This window comes from Balaenoptera borealis (assembly GCF_965194805.1).
Source record: "Balaenoptera borealis genome assembly, chromosome: 5".
Classification (NCBI taxonomy): domain Eukaryota; kingdom Metazoa; phylum Chordata; class Mammalia; order Artiodactyla; family Balaenopteridae; genus Balaenoptera; species Balaenoptera borealis.
This window is the reverse complement of record NC_138862.1, coordinates 131,416,563-131,433,894: the sequence shown is the minus strand read 5'-3', so window position 1 is coordinate 131,433,894 and position 17,332 is coordinate 131,416,563. Positions and strand designations below refer to the sequence as shown.

Sequence of the window (17,332 nt, the reverse complement as noted above, 5' to 3'; positions counted from 1 at the left end):
CTTGCCCACCCCCACCCCGGGCCCTGGAGAGAGGAGGCCCACGCTGTCTGCTGACTGCAGGAGGGAGGGAGGGAGTGGGTGGCAAGGGGGCCGTGAGCATTTAAAGTTCAAGCTTCATCCTTGTCCTGATTGGCTGGGGGTTGTGGTCCTGGCACACACTCACCTGTGTCCACCCTGCCGTAGTCCACAAAGATCTGCAGCATGACCGAGCCCAGCAGGTACCCGAAAGCCGGTCCGAATACAGAGATGGCAAATAAGATGGCTGGAAAGGGGAGGAGGAAAGGAGGCTGAGAGGGATTGAGAGGGTGGCAGCCCCGGGCTCTTTCGCTTGCTGAGGGGTTCCTGAGACATAACCCCATCTGTCCCCTGTCCCTGACAAGTCCACACCTGTGGCATTTACTATAGGCACGGCTGGAGCCACTCAAGATCCTGAGATGTGCGGAACCAAGCTGTTTCTCCTCCAGCCAGATGCCAGAGAGATCCGCTTGCCCGGAGAGAAGCGGCCTCCTTGGCATTTACAGATGCTGGCCCAGGTGCGTGTTGGTGGGCAAATCTCCTTGCAGGTACAGTGTGGCAGTGGCAGCCCTGGGGGAGCTTGTGGGCCACAGAGCCTGTGGGTGTGGTCTGTCTGGTCTGGGCCGTGGGCCCTGAGGATGCTCAGTGTGGCTTGTTCTAAGGGAAGGACTTGGTCAGTCAGATGGTCATGTGGTATCTGCTTTGCATATGCTTCTTTGAGGCCAAACTTTTCCCTAAGTGGGTGGCTCAGAGAACATGTGTGCCCAGCCTGTGCCCAGACTCGACAGACGCAGTAGCTACTGCTGGTCGAGGAGCTGCCCGGTGCCTGCCCTGGGACCAAGGGCTCACATACATCACCTCAGGTACTCCCACGTCCCCAGTGCACAGAGACTGTGGGCCCCATCCTGCAGGTGAGGAGCTGGGGCCTGGGCCGGGACTCAAACCAGGTGTGTCAGATCCCCAGACAGCTGTACGCATTGGCTGGGCCACGTCAGGATCCGCCCCCATCCCACAGCCCTCTTCAAGCCCGACTCACAGATGTACAGGGGCGAGTTGTTGGGCTCCGAGAAGTCGTCCACGTAGGAGATCCCGAACGGCTGGATGGGCACCGTGCCGATGCCTGCCAGCAGCTGGGCCACCACCATCAGACCCCACATGCTGCTGGTCTCCTTCCGGGAGTCCTGGGTGCTGCTGTGGCACTTGCTGGGGGGCAGGCCCTGCCAGTGTTTCTGACAGAGCTCAGTATGGAGGCGGCTGCTGTTCCCTGCAATGAGACAGGGGGCGCCAGTCACCCCCACCCTGGAGTCCTGGCCGCATCAGCTGGCCTCCAGACCCGGCCTTTCTCCCAGGCCTTCTGGGAGCGGCTCTAGAAACAAACGTGAGAGGAGGGGAGAGGGTGGGCTCCCTGCCCTGAGGCGGCGTGGCCCTTGTCAGGTGTGAGAGCCATCCTCGTCTCCTGGGGATCCATTCCTTCTCCTCTCTGGGTACAGGAGGGGGCTGGGCATGGAGGGATCAGTACCTTCCTCCCTGGGAAAGAGGAACCCAGGCTTGTCGGCCTTCAGTGCCCCTGTGCGCAGCCTCAGGCTCGGGCCCCCAAGGTGTGGTTCACTTCAGCAGGACAGAGGTCATTCTGTCCCACAGAAGATGGTGTCACCCCCAGCCGGGGATGCTCGCCAGGGGTCATGACTCCCAGAGCCCTCACTCCTGGATGAACCCGGCATTGGGTCACGCTAGAGAGCCCTGTTGTCCAAGGCATTGAACGTGCTTACCCAACCTGGCAGCTCCCAAGGATCAAGAACCTGGGAAGCTGAAGGGACTTTGAGACCGTCTGGTTTAAACCCTCCTGTTACAGATGGGGGGCGAGGCTGCACCTTCTGTGAGGGCCCCAGAGGCCGCAGTGTGGCCTGTGGGCACCAGTGCCTGTGGCTCTGGGGACCTGGCCAGGCTGGACGGCCACTCCCATGCCACTGTTTCCAATTTGGCCCACACGAAACAAAGAGCGCTGTCAGCTCCCTGAGGCCTTGAGGTCTCCTGAGGGCTCCTTTCCATGAGATGCCTTCTTTCCCAGCCTTGTAGAAGCCAATGGAAACTGCTAACGTCCCTGATCCCGCTCCCTGGAGTTCCGTTCCACTCTCATCTGTGGTCCTCCCAGAGACGGCAGAGCTCTGAGCTGGGTGGGCCTCAGAGTCCCACAGAGAGGAAAAGCGAGGGCCGTGGACGAGATCTGTCCATCACACTGGACTCTGCCCAGTGCTGTTGAGCTCAGGGCTCCTCTGGACGGTGGGGCTGGGGAGGGGTCTGCCCTCCTCATCGTCCCCTCACCTCCCGCAGACACACATGCTTGTCCAGCCTGGCCCCAGCATCTCCTGTCCTCTACACTAGTGCCTGTGTAGGACATGTTTAAACACCACTGGCCTAGGGGGCTCCCCCATCGATCAGGGGGCCCCTTGGCAAAGGGGGCCAAGACGCCTGTCTGGTCAAGGTCATCCAGACCTGACCCCAGCTGTGTGCAGGGGAGCTGTGGGCACCCAGGCCAACGGCCAGCCCCAGATTTTTGTGAGTGTCCCTCTGTACCTTCCTCCTCCCACTCCACACCCATTGTCCCACCTTTCAATTCAGGGTTCGGATAGAGAGTGGTCTAACCACATGGGTAAATAGGAGGCGCCTCTTAGAATTAGAGTGGGGAGGTAGCCTTACTTACATGCAAAGACAGCTGTAACATCTTGTAGATTCAAAAAATAACTAGTAGTTTGGAGAAGAATATGATCCTTAATTTATAAAATGTATGCAGCCTAATGGAATATGCAGAGAAAAACTCTGGAAGACCATGGTTCTCTCAGGGTGATGGGATTGTGGTGATCTTTGTGTGTGTGTGTGCTTGCCTCAGTGTACTTTCTAATTTTTCTATAATGAACACAAGATACTTTTGAAATAAAGCAACAGTAAAAGCTTTTAAATTAAAAATAATTTTTTCATAAAAATATATAGCCAAAATTTAACAATGTCTCTCCCGCTTCTTATTTCTTTGTTCCACAGCCATTGCCCTAGGCCTGCAAAAGGCAGGCCCATCACACTAGGGCCGAGTTTCTCTGCCCACCCCACCTTCCCTGACGCCTCTCCTTGCTTGTGTATTGGGCCTTTCTCTGACTTACACGCTTTACTGTAGAGATCCAAGTTCCAGCGCCAGAATTTTTAAGCTTCTATTTACTGCACAGGCAGACACTGCCAAGGCTGTGACGTACATTTTGTCCTGCTCACAGGGGTTATTGGCCCACATAAGTGGTTGCTCTGGGGCAGAGCTGGTATTTGAACCCATGTGTGCCTGACTCAAAGTCCTTAATGAAATCAAATCTGAAATGGCAGCTTTGAAAAGACACAACACACATTTTTCAGGGATGGAGGAGCCAGGCCTGGGGAGATTCCTCTACCCATCCCTAGTTACATTCAAACACATGAGCCCTTTGACCTCTGTAAGTGGCTGGGAACTTCCTCTCAGGTAGAGGTATCCTGGAAAGGGGCTGGCTGCTGGGAGTTTTGCTGAAATCCGAGACAAAGAGACGAAACAAACACATGGTATAAAGAGTCAAGAAATTGGCTTTGGTGAAATAAGCCAGACACAGAAAGACAAATACTGTATGATCTCACTTATATGTGGAATCTAAAACAGTCAAACACAAAGAAGCAGAGAGTAGAATGGTGATCGCCAGGGGCTTGGGGGAGGGGGAAATGGGGAGGTGATGGTCAAGGGTATAAAGTTTCAGTTATGTCAGATAAGTTCTGGAGATCTACTAGACAGCATAGCGCCTATAGATAACAATACTGCACTGTATACTCAAAATTTACTAAGAGGGTAGAACTTAAGTGTTCTTACACACACACACACACACACACACACACACACACACAGTAATAAAGGGGCAGGAGGAAACTTTGGGACGTGATGGATATGTCTGTGGCTTTGATGGTGGTGATGGTTTCATGGGTATACTCATCCTCAAATTCATTAAGTTTTATACGTTACTATGTACAGCTTTTTATATGTCAATCATATCTCTATAAAGGCATTTTTTTTTTTAAAGAAAGAAAAATTGGTTTTAGCCCTAGGTAGCTGTGTGATCTTGAGCAAGTTTCTGAACCTCTCTGAGCCTCAGTTTCCCTTTAGGCAGAGACCATAAGGTGGCTGGATAGGGAGAGTCCCTATGGGTCATTAAAGGGCTAGAAGGCTATGGTTCCAGAAAGGGGAGCAGGCATGAAAAACTGGACCCGCTGGTCAGTCAGCATGGCTGATGGCTGTGCCTGCCCCTTTGTAGGAAGGCTGGTGTGCCTCAGTGATGCTGCAAGGGCCTGATTCTCAGGATCGTCACTTTAGTCTGGAAGCACAAAGCTGTGAAATGTTCCTGCTGAGGAAGAGCCCACTCCTCACCACACTCAGGAACCCTCCCACCAACACTGCCCCGTGTCCAACATTCAGAGACGGGGCTGTGGTGCTGGCACACTCACGCCCATCCCCAGGGGGAGGCCCAGGTGGCTGTGGGCAGGCAAGGACCATAGATGTTGGAGCGGCTGGGCTGGGGGCCTGGGACCTGGGTTCTAGTCCTGGATCTGATTCCTCACGTCAGTGACCTTGACTTTGAAAGCCCTCAGAGGATTCCGGGGAAGGGGCCATGCACTGCAGAGGGTGGGCGGTAGCCGAGGGCCAGGCTCACAGCTCACTCCGTGCCCTCAGTGCGGCAGCCGCACGGACACCTCAGCAGGTGAGCGTTTACACGCTGTGCGTTGTGCTAGTCTTTAGAAAAAGACCCCACTACCCTTCTCAAGACCATATGGGCAGGTTCAGGAATGAGGGCGGAGCCGGCTGCCTGGCCCTGGCCACCCTCTGATCCGTGCTACCGACTGGCCAGGTGCGGCTGTACGGTCACTCAAACAGTTGGCCGCACGCCCTGCTCACCTCCCTCCACCAACTTTGACTGAGGTGACACACATCTAAAGGGCTCGTAAATTAAAAAGCTGCTCAAATGGGCAAGTTCTCAAATGGGCATTTCTTTTCAGAAGATTCAAACAAATTTCGAGTAGATTTTATAAGAGGAAATGAGCAAAGTTTGGAGTTCCCTAAAACTGTGGGCTACTGTCACTTGCAAATGTGCTTGGCTGAGCTGCCTGTCTCTGTCTAGGTGTGACAGCAGCTCCCTGTCACACGTTGTCTTGTCGGCTATGGGGTGGCAGGGCCAGGTCTCCCTTAAGTGCAAGGGTGGTGTAAAGATAACCCAAAGGCAAACGACCACACTGGGAAAGTGGTGCAAAGAATTGGCCCCTGCTCCCAGTGCAGCCACTGAAGGACTACACCCAGGCCCGTCAGCTCCCATGGACAATGCCTGCCTCACAGGGAAAAGCTGGGATGCTAAGACCTGAAAAGACACCTGGACACACCTTCCAAAGCCTTCTGTCTGCTGTGGTACACACATCATGAAAGAAGCAACCGCAACATTGCCAAAATATTGGTCAAATCAAAACCACAGTGAGATACCATTTCATACCCTTCAAAAAACAGAAAACAAGTGTTGGGTAAGATGTAGAGAAATTAGAACCCTTGTGCGTTGCTGGTAAGAATGTAAAATAGTGCAGCCACTGTGGAAAACGGCATGGAAGTTCTTCAAAAAAAATTAAACATAGAACTACCATATTATCCAGCATGTACACTCCTGGGTATTTACCCAAAAGAATTCAAAGCCGGGACTTGAACAGATATTTGTACACTGGTGTTCATAGCCAGAGTATTCACAATAGCCAAAAGGTGGAAACAACCCAAATGTCCATCAGATGAATGGATAAACATAACGTGATATACACATGCAATGGAATATCATTGAGCCTTAAAAAGGAAGGCTTAATACACATGCTACATACAAAATGAATGAACCTTGAAGATATTATGCTAACAAACAAGTCAGACACAAAAGTACAACCATTGCATGATTCCATTTATATGAGGAACCTAGAATAGACAAATTCATAGAGACAGAAAGCAGAATGGTGGTCGCCAGGCAGGGGCTGGGGGAAGGGGGAAGAGGGAGTTAGTGTTTAAGGGGCACAGTTTCCACTGGGAAAGATGAAAAAGCTCTGGAGATGGATGGTGACAATGGCTGTACAACAGTGTGAAAGTACTTAATGCCCTGAATTGCACACGTTTAAATGGCAAATTTTATGTTATATATATTTTACCACAATAAAAAATACAGCCTGGTATCCACAGCGTACCAGAGAGCACGTGGGGAGGCACCAAGCCCAGTGCTGTTGGGGAGAGGGTTTGGGAAGGATTCTCAGAGACAATAGCCTCTGAGCTGAGAAGAATCAGCAGGAGGAGACAGAAAAGCCGTGGTGAGGAGGGGAGAGCTCAGAGGTTCAGCGGGGTCAGTATGCAGACACCGCCAGGGTGAGGCCCAGCTGCTCCTGGAGGGCTGCCGTGTCCCGCAAAGGGGCCTGGATTACATCCTAAGGAGAACCCAGAGGGTGACGATCAGGAGGGGGACAGTACATCTAACACACTGGAGGGATTAGCCAGTTTTCAAGGCCCGTGTGTAAAGAGCGGAACTGACCCAGCCAAGAGCTACTTCGGTGGTAAAATAGGTGAAGCTGCGTGTTGCCTGAGAGGCAGGCAGGGAGCGCTGGTCCACTCCACGGCTGCGAGCACGGGGGGTGCTCAGCCCACAGCGGGTGTGTCAGGTACACAAGGCCAGGCTGGCTGTAGGGAAGCAGGAGCCTCGGCAACAAAGGGCCAGAGAATAAGTCTTTCTTTTCAGAGTTCTAGTTCTTGATTTTGCTGATTCTTATAATTTTACTAAAGTCACATTTATTAGAACATTGTTGCCGGCAAAATTATTTTTTGTGTGCCATTTAGCGGTCATCAAAGATTGTAAAAATGTTGACTGGCTTATTAAGTCTTTACATGGCGTGTTGCATGGTGCACCAATGCCACAAAAATCCTCATGAAATTTCACCTAATGAAGTGTCCAGGAGGCAAAATTCTCTGGGGATCTTTTAACTGTTATCATTAACTTTTAGAATGTCACATTACATGTCAGAAACTAACTGCCTTTATTAAAAATGTGTATTTGGGGACTTCCCTGGTGGCGCAGTGTTTAAGAATCCGCCTGCCAATGCTGGGGACACGGGTTTCAGCCCTGGTCCGGGAAGATCCCACATGCCACAGAGCAACTAAGCCCGTGTGCCAAAACTACTGAGCCTGCGCTCTAGAGCCCACGAGCCACAACTACTGAGCCCACGTGCCACAACTACTGAGCCTGTGCTCTAGACCCTGTGAGCCACAGCTACTGAGCCCACATGCCACAACTACTGAGCCTGTGCTCTAGACCCCGCGAGCCACAATTACTGAGCCCACGTGCCACAACTACTGAACCTGTGCTCTAGAGCCCGCAAGCCACAACTACTGAGCCCGCGTGCCCCAACTGCTGAAGCCCGCACGCCTAGAGCCCATGCTTCCGAACAAGAGAAGCCACCGCAATGAGAAGCCCGCGTGCCACAATGAAGACTAGCTCCCCACTTGCCACAACTAGAGAAAGCCCGCGTGCAGCAACGAAGACCCAACGTGGCCAAAAATAAATAAATTAAAATAAATAAATTTTTTAAAATGTGTACTTTAAAAGATAATCAATTGGCCCCAAATTAAATCCAAGTCTACTGAGATCCTCTTGGGCTATTCTACATTCCAAATTGATTCAAGATCTCCCAACAAACTCTCTTTTCCTTATGCCTGCCCTAAATGGGGCCAAATCCACCCCAGACCAGGCTGTGACACAAGCAAAAGGGAAAGATCAGTTCCTCCACCTGGGAAGCAGCAGCTTGCTCTCCGTCCTGGAGGCGGGGTGCGGCAGTGGGTAGGACCCGCTGCTGGTGAAGGTGTTTGTCAGAGACAAGGTCTGAGCTTTCCAGGAACTCACGCCTGGGCCTCCCTGTGGTGATGGTCGTGGCCAGCTCACTCTGGTGAGGACAGAGTCTTCTAGAGTTTAGAACATTAGGCTCTTCTCTTAAAAAGAAGAAGACAGTGATGGAGTGAAAAGACCTGTATCAGGACCCACTGGCAGAGCTGTGGGGCTCAGCTTTCTGCAGCCCACCCCACCCCTCTCCTCCCTGGAGCAGAAGAGCTCGGGCCACGTGAAGAAGAGAGAGCAACCCCTCCCCGTTCCTCAGGCGTTCCAGCAAACGTCCCACACCCAGTTCTCTCCTTGGACTTACAGAAGCTCACTGCCCTCCTCCTCCCACCTGCCCACCATCAGATCCTGTGATATGGTCAGAGAAACGCCTGCTTCTTCCAGCTACCACGGACTCGGGGGCCACCCGCCTCTGCCTTGCGGGGCCTGGGTAAGGGAGGGAGGGGGTATGTTCCAACTGGCTGTCAGTCTGTTTCTCATCTTCCCTGAGGCCCACTTCTGGAAGGCTCAAGTTTATCAGAGCACATTCTTCCCACAAGACACCAGAGGTCTAGCCGTGCCAGTTTTCACAGGGCTAACTAGAAACAAGTAGGGACCTCTCCCCTCCTCCAGCTTCCCCACCACCAGCCCAGATGCACACCAGTCAACCCTCTGACTCATCCCACAATTTACGTATGCAGAATTTCAGCTCTAATTTCTGAACCCCTCCGTGGGTTGGGAAAGTGGGAACGCAGTGGCAGGAAGGGCTACCTCCCTGGAATGGGACCCACAGAGACGGGTGGAGCTGGGCAGACTAAGGTCTGGCCTCTCCATTGTTCAAGGACACACGTTCCAAGTGCGGCCAGGCTGAGGCCAGCGGGCTGTCAAGGGTCTAATAAGAGGTCTCTGCACAAAGACCCAGCGCTGGGGCCAAGACAGGACCCTAGAAGGGTTGAGCAACGTAGGAAGGCTGTGGCGAGTGGGCTTTCCTTTGAGTAGTCCTTCCTGTCGTCTGGTAAAGAGAGAACTGTGCCAGGAAACAAGAGGGCAGCACCTTGAGAGCCACCCATTACCTCCCTGCTCGGAAGGGGGCACCGTTTGCGAGTGAGTAGGGCCAAATGAGGAGGAGGTTAGCAAGACCTCAGAAGCAACCCATAAGAGAACAATAGAGAAAAGCAGCAGTGCTTCTGGAGAGTTTTCTGGAAGCGTGGCCAAAATGCCAAGCCTCGAGCTATCAGCAAACTCCTGGAACCTCATTCAGAATGTTCCACTCTGAAAGACCTATTTCCTCATCCTCTTAAATTCGGCCATTCAACAGTTCTTCCCGAAACTCTGGCAACGCCCACCGGCAGGCCTGGAACAGGCTGTCCCGAACTTACTCATGATTGAGATCTCAAAGTCATTTATAAAGTGACTTGTTTGCATATCAGAAGTGATTGGGTCCCCATGGAGTTCACAAAGCCTTGTCAGTCCATCATGCCCCTGTGATAACATGTGTTCTCTTCCAACTAGACTAAGCCTCCACTTAGAAAATGATTTCTATGGGCACGTGCATTCTGACTTTTATTTTGGGAAACCAGGAGAACATATTCTTCTGCACTAGCTGGGGGTTGACAGCCTGGGTCACATGGTGGAGCAGTGCAAGGAACTCATATTTTGAAGTCAGGCAGACCGGGTTCAAATCTTGGCTCTGCTGCTTACTGGTCAGGGAACTCTCAGAATCTTAGTCTCTTCATCTCCAAAACAGACACAGATAATCATACCTACCTTGTAACATTCTTATTCAGATGAAAATGAATAACAATGTCATAACCTGGGATACAGTGATCACACAGTAAGATCCATATTCATCCAAATAGGCCAGAAACGGAGAAATTTAAACAGATGAGGGAGATGGCAGAACCCTGGAGACAGGCATTATTGCCCAGGTTTTTAAGGACTTGGGGACTGGATCCAGAAACTTAGAGACAAGTAAGATCAGCGCTGGTCACTAGCAACGGATGGATGTAATAGAGGGGTTGAGGGCAAGTGGGTTGCTTGCAAGGATTCACATCCATGCAGGAAAAGAGTGAGCTTAGGTGAGTGGAAGAAGAGGGTTCCCCTGCTCTGCTCTCAAGACTGAGTTTCCGAGACGGAGACTGAGGCTGGACGCCCCTTCCGCACCGCCACCCTGGCACTAGAGGGGTCATGGGGAAATGCCTACTTGTATTGAGGAGGCCATGGGACCAGTGAGCTGGGCATGAGAGGGCAGGTCCACTGTGCGCAGTGTGACAGGCTGGGCACCATGCTGCTGGCAAGGGGCTTGCCCCAGCCCCACCCTACCCCCCTGCCCCGCACACGCGCCCGCCCGAGGAACCGCCACCAGGCCTCGGAAAGAGGCATCACCCAGCTCAGCTCATCATCAACACTGTTTCTTAGTGGATAGGAGGGAAGCAAGACACACCCGAGGCAACAGGATGGCGGCTCAGAGCCATTTAATTTTAGTATTCAAAGAGAATGTGCGCTTAATTTGCACCCCCAGTTGGGAGTGAAGCAGAACTTATTGTTCACAGATTTATTAACAGGCTGATGAGGAGCAATTTGAAGGGGGAAAAAAAAAAAAGGGATTAGCTGAGCCAACATGAGTTCATCAAGAGCCAGTCATGCCAAACCAAGCTCATTTCCTTTGTTAATGGGGCTCCCAGACTGGCAGGAAGCCATAACACGGTGTTACTTGAGTGGAGGAAGCCTTTTGACAAAGCCTGTCATGATATTCTGACAGATATCCAGACCAGAGGTGGACACGTGGCTGAGTCCTCCAGGGAGAACTGCTCAAAGCGTGCCCAGTGGAGGCGCAGATGGGCCAGTGTGACCTGGGAGACACCACGCAGCACCACTGCCCCGGACCTGGGGACAGCTGAGAACAGCTGACAGATTTGTGAAGGACATGAATGGTGCGAAGCCGGTGGCAATGGCAAATAAGACAGTTCAAAGGCTGAAAATTCAAGATGAGATCCCAGGCTACAAGGAGGGGCTCCAGCCAAAGGGACTGAATCTTCTGGAGTCAGCTGCGGCTGCTGTACCAAAGAATCATAGCCTGGGAGGCTTACACACAGCGGAATTACTTCTCAAAGTTCTGGAGGCAGGAAGTCCAAAATCGGGGTGCCATCATGGTGGGGTTCTGGTGAGAGCCAGACTGCTGGCTTCCCGCTGCACCCTCACGGGGCCGAAAGAGAGCCAGACAGCTCCTTGGCCTCTTCTACAAGGGCACGAATCCCACCACGGGGCTCCACTTCCATGACCTCCCCGCCTCCAAATACCTGACTTCTCTTTGCCGTTTCCCCCTTGAGATCTCTGAGCCTCACATCCCCTGACGGTGGCCAATCCAAGCTCTGAATCCTCAAAAGTCCTTTTGTTCCTGAGAGAAAGAAACTGCTTCTGCTGGTTTCCTGCCTCGTGGTGTGGGTCGCTCGCTGCCCGAATGTGCCTGCTGGTTCCCTAGTCAAGCCTTTGGGCCACAGGAGGTGTCTGGGCACAGCAGCCTCGAGTGTGGCAAGAAGAGCAGAAGCTGCTCCCTGTGTCCTCTGGGGGTCCTTGGGGGCCCAAGGCCTCAAGCAGGAGGCATCAATGGCTTCTTCAAACCACAGTGCCCCAGGGAACAGGGGCTGGCACCCTGCTTCTGTGGGGCTATCCCCGACTCCCTGACAGTTTTCCTGGGGCAACCATAGCCACTGGAATTGTAACCAGCCTTCCTTTTCCATCCTGGCTGCTGACTCTCCCCAGGAGACCCTGCCCGCTGCCTTGGGTGGGCCCAAGACACACAGTCCGCCAGGGGTCCCCGGGACGCCGCTCTCCCCAGAGGAGCAGGACGCAGGACGCAGCCTGGCCCCTAGGTGTCCCTCCCCTCCGCACCAGACACGGAGCAGGCCTGCAGGCCCCAGCCTCACTCCTGAGCAAGGGAAGTGAGGAACAAGCCTCCAGGGGAGGGGGGGTCACACTCAGGTCTCTCCTGGGGCCAGGGCTGGAGAAGAACAAGGGATCCCGCCTCCAGGCCAGCCAGGGGGGGTCGTGACTCTCCCACGAAACAGACGTTAAGAGAGCCTGACAGAGGCAAACGCTCTCAGGTCAGCCGCTGGGGCCGTGCCTTGGAGATGCCCGTTCTCCGCGGCCCCAGCTCCTTCCCCGGCCTTCCCCCTGACACGCAACACAGCGGCCTGGTGTCTTCTGTCATTTCTCCACACGCGTTTCTCTTCTTTCCTATACTGTGCGTTGAAAATGTGTTCCACATCAGGTCTCGTTAGCTTAGCTGTGCTCATCCGTTCAGGTCTGTTTCCCTCTCAGTTGACTTGATAACACCCATGTGTTTTGTGACTCGCCCCCACTGCTGCTTTCCCCCACTTTTCAGGTTAAACAGATCCAGCTGGCCGGGCTGTGCACCTCCCGCTCCGACCGTCCACCCACTCTCTGCCCCAGCACACACGTGCTCCCCCCGCCTCCCTAGGCACCTCCACCCTAACAGCGGCCCTGCTGCCCACCTGGTCCATCCCCGCCTCCACCTCCACACCCATGCAGACCCCACACCTTCCACCCCTCCCTCCACTGCGGGCCACCTCCTCACAGAGGAACGCCTCCCTCACAGACTCACGCTTACCCCGCAGACACACTCCCTTCCCCCACAGTTCTGGCACCACGGCCGGGTGCTCCCCCCTGAACTGCCCTGAGCTCAGGGGCCGTGAGCGGCTCCCCCAGTGGAAGGACCCTGCGTGGCACTGGGGTTCTGCTCCAGGCCGGCGTGTCCTCCGCCGAGGAAGGGGCGCAGTCACTCAGGAGCCCGAGGCTCCCGTCCCCGGGTCTGCCCACCACCCTCCTGCCCAGGGACGCCTCTGATGAACCAGCATGCGTGAGGGACTGGCAACTTCATGAGCAGAGGACTAGAAAGCCACTCTTCCCTTTCTTTTTTTGACTGCTCCAAAAATACAACTCCCCCCGCCCTGCTCCTCCCACAGGAAGCCCCTCCTGCGTGCATCCATTGTCTAGGTGGGGCCGACTTCCCTCTAGACTTGGCTCAGGACCTCTCACAGGTTACACCTACTCCTACCAGACACTTGTTTCCGAAGACCCTTCTCTTGTCTCCCAGGAGAACTGGTCTCGGGTTGGCCTGTTTCCCACCTATCCAAACCGCTCTGAGCCTTCCAGAAGTGGTCTTAGAGGCTTTGGCTTGGTGGCTAGGCTTTTCTCTAAAGGCGCCAGGCGTATTTCCGGACCCCACTGACATTTAGCAAATCTAAACATTCATAAATGTCTGCATGGCCTTTTTAAAATTAGCCATGAGCTGTTAAAGGTCTCTGTGATTCCCACAATGTTCAGCTCCTCTTTAATTTTTTTCCCTGAAACACAGAGTTACTTTCCATTTCCCATGTTCATTTCTGGAGCAGCTTTGCTCCAAGGGGAAAGAGTCAGCAGTCAACACATGATAATAGGTCTGGGGGTCATTGCTCATGAGGAAGAGATTTCAAATACCACATCAAGGGCAGGCAAAGAGAAATGTGCTGAACAGCTAACACGGACCAAGCACTTTATCTATACTATGTAGTTTTAATTTTGCCCTCAGAACACACTGAAAGTGGAGGTATTATTGTTCCCATTTTACAGATGAAGAAACTGAGGTTCAGAAAGATGAACAGCAGCTTGCCTAAGCAGACTTAGCAACTAAATGGCTGAGCTGGGATTTGAATGTCTATGCTCTCTCTACCCAGCATACCAGGTGGCTCCAACTTAAGAGTCTGGGAATAGAGCAGAACAGCAGCCTAAGCTTCAACCAAGAGAAATCCTATGGCCTCACATATAAAGGTGCATCAAGGACTATGCCAAGGGAGGGGCCCCGCTCCGGCTATAGCAGAGGACAGCTGTACGGTGAGGACCAGGGAGAAGCTGCCTTCAAGTGCCCACAGGACGCCCAGCCCATTGGCTGTGAGCTGTCAGACTCTCCAGAGGAAGCAGGCGCTTCCTCATTTGGGACTCTACTTACCCAGCATATTACATATACTGTCCCCAGCACCGCTTGTTATAAAAGCCACTGTTTAATGGTTAATACATGTGCCAGCCCCTTGGCTAAATTCAGAGCATGCATCCTTCAGCCCTCGCAGCCCTGCGAGGGAGGGTCCATTTTATACAGGTAGGAACTGAGACTCAGCTGTGGAGGAAGTGGCCCAAGGCCATGCTGTTAGGGGGTTTCAAAGCCCAGCTTCAGACCCCGGACCGTCCAGATTCATGACATCATTCAGGGTGGTGCGTTTAGTGAAATTTGTGTGTGCCTGATGGCCCTGCATAATTTAAAACTGAAGTTCCCATAGGAATACATTTGAAGGAAGAGTCGTATTTCAAACTTTTCCCATGAAGTGAGATCTTATGAATATTTTTGTTTGCACATATTAGCACAGCACATGCCCCCGCTGTACTGGCACTGGGAAGATGCCCTGAAGGTAGCCCAGCCCTGAGCACTTGCAGCTGCTGCTCTGATCCCAGCCAGCGTGAAGGAGACTGTGTCCTATTGTTGCAAATAGAATTTACACAAACAAAAAAGCAAGGAAGCTCACCCTCCTGGACAGCGATTCCTCCCTGCAGGCTGACAGGCAAGCTGTGGTCCCTCTCACAGTCCCCGTCTTTCCTCTCTCAGTGGAGGTGGGCTAAGAGCACTGAGGCAGAGAGTTTGCCTCAGAGCAGGGAGGACGGTGGTGGAAAGGACCCAAGACGCCCGCCCATCCCTAACAAGGAGCAGAGTGATTGCTTTCAGAGGCCCGCAGGTCTCCGGCCACTCTCTGTGGTGGCTGCTCTGTGTGATGTAAATGCCCTTGGTATTCGGCCCAGGCTGGGGGAGCCAGCCCCCGGGCTACGCAGGCCATGGTGTGCGGTGCCTGGCAGGATGCCCTCCCCGAAGCCTGGCCCCAGCACCCCAGGTTCCCTTGCTGATTTCATTAGCCCAGTCTTCATGCGGACAGGGAAGGGCAGGGACCATGTGTCTGGAGCAGGCTTGGCACATGGCTCTCTGACGTGGCCAGCAACTCCTGACTCTCCTTCAGAGCTGGCCTCAGACCCCTTGTCTCGACCGAGGGGGAGAAAGAGCTTAGACCCCTAAGCTTGGGTCTGTCTTCCTCCTGGGCCTACTTGAAGCAAGACTCAGGCTTAAATAGTCCAAATAGATCCAAGGCCACAGTGAATTTATGGTAATCACCAGTGATCAGTTCACTGGTGATTACCAGGGAGGTGGGGAAAAGATTCCCAACCCAACAAACATTTCATCATTACACATCGCTGTTCCTGCTCCATTCTTTTTCCATTCCAGCCACCCACCTCCCCACTGTAGGTCTCACAGCCTATAAAGCATTCCCGTTTGGCATTCTAAGTGACTCCTCTCTCGGACCCGATCTGCATATATGACTAAAAACAAGCCTGGTATTTAAGCAAACAGGAATCAGTTATCCCCTCAGCGCATCCCCAGGTGGCCCGTCTATCCTCAGACATCTTCAACTCCAATACAGCAGACCGAGAATAAGCATTTAGGGACTGGGCCTCTCACTTGCTGCTCCTCACAAAACCACTGCCACATACCATATCCCTTAAAACAAGTGCAAATTGATCCCCCGCCAATACATTACCATAAAATTAGCTCCAAAGCAGTGATGTTCCCAGGGTGCCAAGTAAATGCAAATACAAAACCACCCTTGGGGCTATTTCCTACCCAGACCACACAAAATTTCCACAGGGGAAAAAAAAAATCCCACTGCCAATGACCGCACCATCAAATATTACAGAACATAAAGGAAACACTCCACCATAAACAAAAGCAAGCAGACACAGAATGTGGGAGGATTAGCAATCTCAAAATTTGCACTAATAAAACAATCCAAAAAGGACTATAAAATAAATACATCTAAAATAGTTGAAGAAACTAAAATGAAAATAGAAATCATAAGGAAATACCAAGAAACCATGAAAGTGGGGCAGACAGATTTGAAAAACTATTTGAAAATAATGTTAAAGGATGTACTTCAGGAAAAAGGAAGTTAAATCAACAAGGGTGGGTGAAATGCAAGAAGCAATGGTGAGCAAAGAAACCAGTAATCTTGTGGGTAAATATAAATAAGTACTGAAATATTTATAAATAACAACTATATTAATAATGACCACTGGAAGGAGGGTAAAGACAGGCAGAGCTAAAATATAGTCAACAATAACATGGAAGATGGGAGAGGATGGTCGGCATCCAAACATCCCAGGATCCCACCAAAAGCACAGGAGGATTGAGTGGGTATCTCACAATGTTGGTTGGGGTGCTTCTGGGGCAATGGATACCACTCTGGGCTATGCTGTCCTCTCCCACCAGAAAGTTTCCTCGGCTTTTCTCCCCAGAGCGTATCTGAAAGTCAGAACCTACAGAATCATGTACCCTCATCCCCTTGAAGCAAGAGTGGGAGGCCACTTACCCATGCTGGTCACGGTGTATTGGTAAGGTTCTGAGAGGAAGTGTGGGAGGGTGAGGACAAAGGCACCCGAAGCCAGGAGGAGACCCCCCATGCCGATCAGCCGCGGACGGTGCACCCGGCTGCCAAAGTAGCTGACAAAGATGATGAGGATGGCGTTGCTGATCTGCAGAGAGAGCAGAGGAGCCAAGTGAGACCAGAGGCTCTGTTCTCACCCACCCACAGAGTGGACCTGACTGTCACAGCAGAGAGGCAAGAAGCTGCCTGGTGTCACCCAAGGGCCCAAGCAGAGCTGTGGTGCCAGCTTTGCCGGGAGGGCCAAGCATGCAGTTTCAGCTTTCCCCTGTTGTCAGAAACCCTTCCCAGCCTCAGCCTTCTAGACCAGACCAAGAGAAGTATCTAGAGACCATGGGAAGCTCAACCATTAGGACCAAAGCTTTTGGGGCCAAATTCAAGAAAGCTTCCTATTCTGGCTGGCTCCTAGGAACAGTACATGTTCCCTAACTAAACTCCCTAAGGACTCTGACTTCATAGTCAGAATAACCACCAAGCAACCTTCACTATCTCATTTCATCATGCAACAAGTCTCATTTTTGCAGACAACACGATTGGGGCTCAGAATATTAAGTAACTTGCCATGTCCATGAGGTCAGGAGGTGGCTCAAACAAGGACTGCCTGAATTTAAAGTGCCCCGTCTTAACTACAGTGGTCTACTGCCCCTTGGAGAAGTGAGTTTCTGCCCCAGCAGCTCTGCTCCTAATCGGCTCTGGCCCTCCCTGGGTTGGCTTCCACCTCTGTGAATGAGGGATGAGGACTAGGGCTCCCTAAGTCCCTTCCCAGGTGGAAACACCAGTAACTCATGTTCCTGGTGCTCCCTGGAAAGCGTGCTCTCTGAGCCCCACCCAGAGCCAAAGAGGGGAACCGAAGGCCCC

The 17,332-nt window shown here is 52.5% G+C and overlaps 1 protein-coding gene across 1 annotated transcript in view; it reads right to left on the bottom strand.

The window, feature by feature from the left end:
• Nucleotides 1–17,332, bottom strand: part of SLCO2A1 (solute carrier organic anion transporter family member 2A1) — a 78,033-nt gene that overhangs the window by 18,789 nt on the left and 41,912 nt on the right. Inside the window, exons 3-5 of the mRNA XM_082392722.1 lie at nucleotides 16,403–16,565; nucleotides 1,052–1,279; nucleotides 164–262 (exon numbers count right to left, since the gene is read on the bottom strand). Coding sequence (XP_082248848.1) covers nucleotides 164–262; nucleotides 1,052–1,279; nucleotides 16,403–16,565 — 490 coding nt within the window. The remainder of the gene's footprint in view (nucleotides 1–163; nucleotides 263–1,051; nucleotides 1,280–16,402; nucleotides 16,566–17,332) is intronic.